This window comes from Limulus polyphemus, unplaced genomic scaffold (genome assembly GCF_000517525.1).
Source record: "Limulus polyphemus unplaced genomic scaffold, Limulus_polyphemus-2.1.2 Scaffold9666, whole genome shotgun sequence".
NCBI classification, from domain to species: Eukaryota; Metazoa; Arthropoda; class Merostomata; order Xiphosura; family Limulidae; genus Limulus; species Limulus polyphemus.
The window spans coordinates 4,563-15,489 of record NW_013675276.1 but is presented as its reverse complement, the minus strand read 5'-3'; the positions used below and the strand labels follow the sequence as shown (position 1 = coordinate 15,489).

At 34.0% G+C, this 10,927-nt stretch overlaps 1 protein-coding gene across 1 annotated transcript in view; it reads left to right on the top strand.

Moving 5' to 3' along the window:
* LOC106476031 (regulator of G-protein signaling 7-like) overlaps positions 1–10,927 on the top strand; it is a gene marked incomplete at its 3' end in the record, with an annotated part of 17,501 nt that overhangs the window by 2,754 nt on the left and 3,820 nt on the right. The window contains exons 4-6 of the mRNA XM_022380014.1: positions 3,704–3,817; positions 7,450–7,575; positions 10,838–10,912. Coding sequence (XP_022235722.1) covers positions 3,704–3,817; positions 7,450–7,575; positions 10,838–10,912 — 315 coding nt within the window. The remainder of the gene's footprint in view (positions 1–3,703; positions 3,818–7,449; positions 7,576–10,837; positions 10,913–10,927) is intronic.

Sequence of the window (10,927 nt, the reverse complement as noted above, 5' to 3'; positions counted from 1 at the left end):
CCACTTCTGTGTTCATACAACAATATACAGTGATGGATTGGCCCTCTTCTGTGTTCATACAACAATATACAGTGATGGATTGGCCCTCTTCTGTGTTCATACAACAATATACAGTGATGGATTGGCCCACTTCTGTGTTCATACAATAATATACAGTGATGGATTGGCCCACTTCTGTGTTCATACAAAATATACAGTGATGGATTGGCCCACTTCTGTGTTCATACAATAATATACAGTGATGGATTGGCCCACTTCTGTGTTCATACAATAAGTCTCTACTTCTCGTGAACCACTGTTTTTAAGTTCAGTATAAGTTCAATAAGTCATTTTGGAATTTTTTTGTGATATTTATGTGCACAATTTTACTGTGCTTATACAGAGCACTTTTAATAAAACCAATTAATCAAACTTACACGACCTATTAACATCATCTATGCAGAATCAACTAGAAGGCGATGAACTGAGAATAACGTCCAAGATAATTTAATGTCCGTCTTTATAAGTTTTTCTTTGTTATTAGTCACGAAGCCACACCGTGAGCTATTTGTGCTGTGCCCACCGCGGGTATTGAAAGTCGATTTTTAACGTTATAAGCAAAAACTTCTGTAAAATTTGTAAATTTATTGTATTTTCGTATTTTATTTAAAAAGCTATTTTTAAAATCTTCTATAAACGAAGATTATGATGACCAAATACTTGAAGGACATCAAACGTGGGAATTATATAACCTTCTGTATGAGCAACTAATGTTAAGAGTATATAAATAGGAGTGGTACAGATTTCACATGATTGTTAACAGGATTTTATTAGTTTATTGTGTCGCGTTTGGTTCTATTTTTAAAAAAGTTAACTTTTGTTTCGATTGAGAAAATATTGCAAAATATATCTTAACAATCTTTTATCACTCATGAACGAAGTAATGTCGTGGACGGTTTTATTCACTGATAATAAATGTTTGTATCTAGTGAGCCTCTTTGGACAGTAAATGTTTTAATAGTCGACACTATCATTGATCCCAACTTGTTTATTTTGTATTCACAGAAAGGTTACTACCGCAGTTTGTCACCGTACTTAATTTAGTTGAAAAAAATGTATTTTGTGGAATGTAACACAAGTGAAACAAAATATTTCTTTTGTGGAACCTACAACAATACAGTTGGAAAGTCAGTATTTTGTGGAACTTACAACAATACAGTTGAGGAAAGTCAGTATTTTGTGGAACCTACAACAACCCAGTTGAGGAAAGTCTGTATTTTGTGGAACCTACAACAATACAGTTGAGGAAAGTCTGTATTTTGTGGAACCTACAACAATACAGTTGGAAAGTCTGTATTTTGTGGAATGTAACACAAGTGAAACAAAATATTTCTTTTGTGGAACCTACAACAATACAGTTGAGGAAAGTCTGTATTTTGTGGAACCTACAACAATACAGTTGAGGAAAGTCTGTATTTTGTGGAACCTACAACAATACAGTTGAGGAAAGTCTGTATTTTGTGGAACCTCCAACAATACAGTTGAGGAAAGTCTGTATTTTGTGGAACCTCCAACAATACAGTTGAGGAAAGTCTGTATTTTGTGGAACCTACAACAATACAGTTGAGGAAAGTCTGTATTTTATGGAACCTACAACAATACAGTTGAGGAAAGTCTGTATTTTGTGGAACCTACAACAATACAGTTGAGGAAAGTCTGTATTTTATGGAACCTTCAACAATACAGTTGAGGAAAGTCTGTATTTTGTGGAACCTACAACAATACAGTTGGAAAGTCTGTATTTTGTGGAACCTACAACAATACAGTTGAGGAAAGTCTGTATTTTGTGGAACCTCCAACAACATAGTTGAGGAAAGTCTGTATTTTGTGGAACCTACAACAATACAGTTGAGGAAAGTCTGTATTTTATGGAACCTTCAACAATACAGTTGAGGAAAGTCTGTATTTTGTGGAACCTCCAACAATACAGTTGAGGAAAGTCTGTATTTTGTGGAACCTACAACAATGCAGTTGAGGAAAGTATGTATTTTATGGAACCTACAACAATACAGTTGAGGAAAGTCTGTATTTTATGGAACTTTTAACAATACAGTTGAGGAAAGTCTGTATTTATAGAAAATACAGAAATATCATAAAAAGTTTGCCTTTTATGGAATGTAAAGTCAAACCGTAAGATCAAAAACACTTAACAATCTCGTTGTTTAAAAAAAAAATGGAACCTGTAGCATTATTCAGGAAAATGGAGGAAATGTGCCGTGAAGTTAGGTGTAAGGAACATCGGTTGGAAGTGAGGGAGGTGAAAAAGTGGCGGGCTTTCGGTTAGTCTATAAGGGATTGTGGAGTTACCGTACTCAAGTCATGTATTGTATTAAATCTAAAACAATAATGTACGGAAAAAAATTATGTACATTGTGAAACGTACAGTTTTTACAACCAGAGAGAAAAAATATGTATTTTGTGAAACTTATAGTTAGTTTCATAAAGAAAACTTTTTGGGGGAATTTACAATAATATCGTTCCAAATGTATTTATTTTGTGGAACCTAGATTATTACTAAAAGGTAAAAAAAAAAAAATCTGTATTCTATGGAACTTACAGCGAGGTTCTAATAGATAACTAAAGGTGTTGAATTTATGTTATTCTATTATTTCAGAATACTTTTACAAAACCTGGAGAAATTATTAATATTATGAGTTCTATTTCAGGCCTAATTGTAATCATCATTCTATTAATTAGTTATTGACATGTATGATTAATAATTTATTTTGGTTTATATAACTAAATAGTCTGAGTTTTAGTACATTGTGGTTATTTTGGTGTTGTTGTTTTTTTTAAATTGTAATTTGTCAATGTGTCTTATAAGTCGACGAAGCTTTACTTGTACAGATTATTGTATTTATTGTGCCTGATCTTCCACCCCCACCCACCCCTTACTTACAATTAATTATTAGGAAACTCTACAAACACTCTTGTTTTTCTTGTACTTAAAATAAAATAACAGGTTTGAAGAATTTATATTCGATCATTTCAAATACATAAGTTTGTGTGGGCACGGGAACCTTACTGACCATTTGGGCTATTTTAAATTATTTGTTGACACAAGTGGCTGAGTGGTAAGGGTCCGTGTTTATACCGCTGAAACTTGGAATATGATCCCGGTGGACACAACACAGATAGTCCATTGTGTAGCTTTGGGTTAAAACAAATAAACGTTATTTCTTTACACAAGTACAGTAACTGAACATTTTAGTTACGTGAGTTTACTTTTGACACAAGTACAGTAACTGAACATTTTAGTTACGTGAGTTTACTTTTGACCCAAGTACAGTAAATGAACATTTTAGTTACGTGAGTTTATTTTTTGACCCAAGTACAGTAAATGAACATTTTAGTTACGTGAGTTTATTTTTTGACCTAAGTACAGTAACTGAACATTTTAGTTACGTGAGTTTATTTTTGACACAAGTACAGTAACTGAACATTTTAGTTACGTGAGTTTACTTTTGACCCAAGTACGGTAACTGAACATTTTAGTTACGTGAGTTTTCTTTTGACCCAAGTACAGTAACTGAACATTTTAGCTACGTGAGTTTATTTTTTGACCCAAGTACAGTAACTGAACATTTTAGTTACGTGAGTTTATTTTTTGACCCAAGTACAGTAACTGAACATTTTAGTTACGTGAGTTTATTTTTTATCACAGATACATAAACTATTTTGAGCAATATCAAGAGTACGATCCCTTCCTGAGGACACCAGAACCTTCTAACCCCTGGATATCCGATAGCCAAGACCTGTGGGAACTGGAAAAACAAACGTACGTATTTTTTCTGGTTTTGGTAAAATAAGTGTATCACTATTATCAGGTAAGTTTAGATAAAAATCAAGTAATATTAACAAAATCTCAGGTGAAATTTGTGATTCGCGAAATTTTATTTCGTGTGAAACTTTCATTATCATTTGTTAGTTTTCCAGTTTTAACTGACTTCGAGTTTACTTTGCTACATGAGGGAACGTTTTGTTCTAATTATCTTCTTCGTCGTTAAGATGACATAAATTGGACGTCACGTGACGATCAATAATAGAATGAATGTTGACTTCTTGCAAGGAGACTAATACATCTTTTCTTTGCGAATAAAGACTTAAGACATTTCGAGTTTTTAGAGACGTTACTTATCCCAACGTTTCGTTTTGTCGTCCTTCCACATATCTATCTATCTTTCTAATTATCTACCTATTTATCTTTGCATTTCTGCCCTCTGGTGGCGCAGTAGTAAGTCTGCGGGCTTATAGCGCTAAAGATCGAGTTTCGATACTCGCGTTGGGCACAGATAGCCCAGTGTGTAGCTTTGTGCTTAATAACAAACAAACAGTGTATATTTATATTTATCTGTTTTTCTATCTATCTTTTTTGTCAGTCTATTCATATCTATAGCTGACTAGCTGTCTCTGTCTGTCTATCTATACAGCCTAGAAATGTCTCGAAATCGCACAGTAACAGAAATATAAAACCTCTTGTTTAGCCAAAGTTTTCTTCAAGTTTTCACTAATTCATTTAGCATATTTTTTTCTTTTCGCCGAAATGTAATTGATTGGAAGTTCATTGTTTGAAACTTCTTCTAAAACATAAGTATTGACAAAATGCAAATATTTCTTTTTTTTATATAAAACAAACAGCTTAGTCTTACAAAGGTGACGAAGTTTTCAGTTTAAGGTTATCAATTTACTAATGTAACAATAAGTTTTAATTTACGTACTCCAATCGGTTAAGACAGTCATCAGCTCAGAGGTTATATTTAATGTCAAAAACGACTCGCTCGTTCTTAAGTAACTAACACCATTGTCTATTTACATAAACATAGTAGAGAGAGTAAAAAAATCAAACGTTGGTAGATGCCCCCAGTGACTTAAGTCCGGGGGCTTAAAGCGTTAAACTTGAGTTTCAATACCCCCGATGGGCAAAATACATATGGGCCAACAAGTAGATTTACACTTAACAACAAAGTAAATAATAACAGCAACTGCACTTACCCTAAAGATACCCTAAGGTGTAAGCCGGAAAATTTTGTTCTGGTAATATACTTACCCTAAAGTGCGAGCCGGAAACATTTGTTCTAGTAATATACTTACCCTAAAGATACCCTAAAGTGCGAGCCGGAAAATTTTGTTTTAGTAAAATATCTAGTCCAAAGGGAAATATATCAACAACATATTTAGTATTCATGTTGCACAATGGAGAAGATAAAAACTAACAACTCGGTATTCGTATCGCTTACATTCGTAGAGATGTTTCTGAATGTTGATCATGTCAGAAAAACGTTTTCTGACAGATTGAAAATTATATTACTTATACACGGTATTGCATAATCCATACCGGAAGTGACGTAAATTTTTTGTTTGTTTTGATATTAAACACAAAGCTACACAATGGGCTATTTGTGTTCTGACCACCACGGGTATCGAAACCCGGTTTCTAGCGTTGCAAGTCCGCAGACGTACGGTAAAACAGAATTACTGGTTTTCAAACTACACAAATGATAGAAGCTGGACGTTTCTTGTTGTGTAATTACTAGGCCGAAATCCGTGTAACAATGATACTGTTTTCAACCTGGATGTTACTATAGCAGCTACAGAAATGTAACATAAAACCACGTGGGAACACTAATCGTAATTTATTGTGTACAACACGCAATGTTTGAGAGATTTGATTCGCTGTCTTCGGGTACTGTTTCAACCCATTTTTAGATGAGTAACACTAGACGTATTTTTGTTAAATCACGTTCATATAAATTAGATAAAGCCCAAGCTTATTTGAGGGTTATATAACCCATCTTCAACAGGGGTAAGGACAGAAAGTACTAGAATTTAACTGGTTTTTTTACGTGTTTTAGCTATTCAGAATTGATACTTGTTAAGTTAGAAACGTACGTTAAGGATTATCCAGATTGTACGTTAAAGTAGTTTACGTATTATCATATATATATATATAAAGGATAAATAAGTAGAAATTGAATTTTGTATGCATAAATTCGTATAGAAATATAATTATTATATAACGTATTATAATATGTATATTATAAATTAAATTAACATATACGTAATAATATCAATAAATGATGAAGTGCGTTATAATCAAACTGTCATGGGTGAAACATAAAGTAATAATTTTACTTAAACGATTTGTTTATTATTGAATAAATGGATATTGAAGTGAAATTATAAAGACGGAAGTTTATCGTAACGATAATACAGAACTATATCCGTCATAACAATAATACAGAACTATATTCGTCATAACTATAATACAGAACTATATTCGTTATAACTATAATACAGAACTATATCCGTCATAACGATAATACAGAACTATATCCGTCATAACTATAATACAGAACTATACCCGTCATAACGATAATACAGAACTATATTCGTCATAACTATAACACAGAACTATATCCGTCATAACTATAAAACAGAACTATATCCGTCATAACTATAATACAGAACTATATCCGTCATAACGATAATACAGAACTATATTCGTCATAACTATAACACAGAACTATATCCGTCATAACTATAAAACAGAACTATATCCGTCATAACGATAATACAGAACTATATTCGTCATAACGATAATACAGAACTATATCCGTCATAACGATAATACAGAACTATATCCGTCATAACGATAATACAGAACTATACCCGTCATAACAATAATACAGAACTATATTCGTCATAACTATAAAACAGAACTATATCCGTCATAACTATAACACAGAACTATATTCGTCATAACGATAATACAGAACTATATTCGTCATAACTATAATACAGAACTATATCCGTCATAACTATAATACAGAACTATATTCGTCATAACTATAATACAGAACTATATTCGTCATAACGATAATACAGAACTATATTCTATCCTTCTGCTTTATGGAACTATGACATCTCACGTGACCCACACCAGCTAATCAGCACGAGGTGGCGTCCTTAGGTTATAGATGAACCTAACCATTTAAGGATATAAACCAAATATTGACTGGTAAATGACTTTACATACATTTAATATAAATTACGCTTCACCAGCTTAACCTAGATCACGTCATAACGATTATTGTTTAAAATATTTAGCGTCTCAACCACTACTATGTCCGTCATACCCCAATTGACCAGATGAACCCTGGTGTTGTAGGAAAGGCCTCATCGGCACTAGATTTAGTGTGATCGACATATTGCTATACATTCTTATTTACTTTGAATCATAATTTAAGGAATATAATTCATTCATTATAATAGTTTACTTACAAATGTCCGTGTACAGCAAGAGAAAACTGACACGGTTCGAACTATTGCTTATCGTAGGCCCCCACTATTAAACACAGAATGACGTCAGAGGATACCAATAAAATATATCTTAACATGTGTTTTGTTCAGGAAAGAGGTGCACCCCAGGAGAGTTCGGAGGTGGGCTTTCTCTCTCCAGGAGTTGCTGAGAGACACGGCTGGAAGAGAACAGTTTGTCCGTTTTCTGGAAAAAGAATTTAGCGCTGAAAACCTCAAGTAAGTTGATCTTTCCTCATCACCGATTCTAACGAGAACATTTAAAAGTGTAAACCTTTATATGGGGCGTGTATTTAGTTCCAATATCATCCAACGTCCAATCATATATCATTCAATGACGGGTGTATACTAACTGCTGCTTTAGTAGGACCACCACTTTATATCAGCTTCTCACCATTAATTATATCCTATACTAGGCTTGGACGAGATGCTGGAGATGTCTTTTTTTTTCAGTTGTTGTCTTTTTGCTGACGAGTTTGGGCTGCATATGGCCTACAGGGTGCTCGAAGGATTATAGTGTTGAATGTGATGTTCAAACTAATCCGGGAGACGATCAGTCAGATTCAGATTGGTGAGGTGCTGGCCAAGGAAGATTAAGCACTTGTTCTGATGCTATTTAAACCAACTTCAGACAATTCAAGAGCGATAAGTTGTTCCAATATCGTCTTGAAGGAGCTATTGTCCGATGGGGTGGAAATGCCCGATAGTGAAGTGACTCTGAATGTTTTCCGTTCTTCTAAAAGCATCAAGAACCGAACTAACACTTGCGTTGAAAACGTTTTCCACACCATTATACCACCTCCAGCAGTTTGCACTGTAAGAGCAGGAACAGATACCTTATGTGTGTTTTTTTCTATATGTTCGTTCTACCTTCAGTAGAGACGAAGGTCAAACATGTCTACTCAAGTCATATCTTCCTGCATGAACCTGGTTTCCAACTCTGCCACGTGATATTACTGTTGAGGGAATCGGCCAATTGGAACATTCTGATATTGAACTCTACCGGCTTATCCAACTGTTTGTTCCTCGGGTCACTCACGAGTAAATGATTGACACGAATTTATTTTATTGAGAGACTGATACCTTTGACAGCCAATTGAAGGAAAGGTTATCGATACCGACATTCCTACTAATTGGAAGTCAGAAAGATATTTTTTCTTACCCATTATCTTGCAAAATAATCATTATATAACTATAAGTCTGAATTTATAAAATTTGAGACGTCAAACGATCAGTCTTTTTTGCATATGTGATTCAGTGTAGCGTTCTGCAAATATGCGACGTGGGGGTTAGCAAAGTAGCCAATCAGTGTATTAGCACTATTACGTAATCTAGATTGTATTTGGAATGCGACTAAGCCTTTAGTAGCAACATTTTAAAAACATTATATATATGTGTGTGTGTGTATGTAAAGGATGTAAGTTAGGTTATTGATTATTCAATAAAACAAATAATATTATACTTTTATCAATTCTTTATTACTAACTTATTTTTCAGATATTTTGTATTCTGTGAATAATTTAAATTATCCAAATATTACTATCTTTACACTAAATAACAGAATCAAAGTCTCAAGAAAACGAGAAATGTAAAAGCATTGTTTCACTATTTTTATGTCTTAAAAGGACAATTTATATACAAAATATATAAGTCTAACCCACCCCCCCCACCCCCACACACACACACATATATATATACAAAAAATAACTGGAGAAAAAACACTGGTGTTATTTTTTATTTTTCGTTCATGTGTTTTGTCTATTAGAAAAGTGGAGATTTTTTTTTTGTAGTCATCTCAAGGCTTGAAAAATTTTTGGTGATCTTGTTCTAAACTTCATCTAAATTGGTGTTAATCCTGTTCTAAACTTCATCTGAATTGGTGTTAATCCTGTTCTAAACTTCATCTGAATTGGTGCTAATCCTGTTCTAAACTTCATCTGAATTGGTGTTAATCCTGTTCTAAATTTCATCTGAATTGGTGTTAATCCTGTTCTAAATTTCATCTGAATTGTTGGTGATCCTGTTCTAAACTTCATCTGAATTGGTGTTAATCCTGTTCTAAATTTCATCTGAATTGTTGGTGATCCTGTTCTAAACTTCATCTGAATTGGTGGTGATCCTGTTCTAAACTTCATCTGAATTGGTGGTGATCCTGTTCTAAACTTCATCTGAATTGGTGGTGATGCTATTCTAAATTTAACCTGAGTTGGAGGTTGTCCTATTTTAAATCTAGCCTCATGTTTTTTGTTGTTATTTTTGTACTACGTACTACAAATTGGTTTGTGATTCACTGCCAATGTTGTTCATATTCAACAGTATATTAAACAGTATACTGTATATTACAGTACATTAAAAACGTTTACCATTAGGTAACTCTGGCAACATAAACCTAAACCTTTTACCCTTTAGGTAACCCTGGCAGCATAAAATTAAACCATTTACCCATTAAAAAACCCTGGCAGTATAAAACTAAACATTTTACCCATTAATTAACTCTGGCAGCATAAAACTAAACCATTTACCCATTAGGTAACCCTGGCAGCATAAAACTAAACCATTTACCCGTTAAGTAACCCTGGCAGCATAAAACTAAACCATTCACCCACTAAGTAACCCTGGCAGCATAAAACTAAACCATTTACCCATTAAGTAACCCTGGCAGCATAAAACTAAACCATTTACCCATTAGGTAACCCTGGCAGCATAAAACTAAACCATTTACCCATTAGGTAACCCTGGCAGCATAAAACTAAACCATTTACCCATTAGGTAACCCTGGCAGCATAAAACTAAACCATTTACCTATTAGGTAACCCTAGCAGCATAAAACTAAACCATTTACTCATTATGTAACCCTGGCAGCATAAAACTAAACCATTTACCTATTAGGTAACCTTGGCAACATAAAACTAAACCATTTACCCATTAAATATCCCTGGCAGTACAAAACTAAAACACTCGTCAGTTAGATAACCCTGACAGCACACGTTGTCCTGTTAGGTAGTCCTAAAAGCACACAACTAAAAACGGTGTCCTATTAGGTAGTCCTGACAGCACACAACTAAAAATGGTGTCCTATTAGGTAGTCCTGACGGAACACAACTAAAATCGTTGTCCTATTAGATAGTTCTGACAGCACACAACTAAAATCTTTGTCCTATTAGGTAATCCTGACAGCACACAACTAAAATCATTCCCCCGTTATATAACCCTGACTTGAGTTTAGTGTCAAACCTCATTGTTTCCAAACCGTGTGTCGTGGCAGGGTGCTAGGGTGTCACGAGTGTTTCACGAAACAAATAATAATTAAGAACATTAAAAAAAAAGCCGTACAGAAAAATATCCCATGTAACAGCAAGGGTGTCGTGCAAATCAAGTTAAGAGGATTAGGATGTCGTTAGTGGAAAAAAGTTTAGAAATCTCCACTTTTCCAGGAAGTTTGCTTTACCACTTAGCTTTAACTAATTCATCTTTTCTACAGATTCTGGGATGCTGTACAGGAACTAAAACAAGTGCATTCAAAGGACGTACCTCTTAAAGTGGAAGAAACGTGGAAGTAAGTGTATCACAA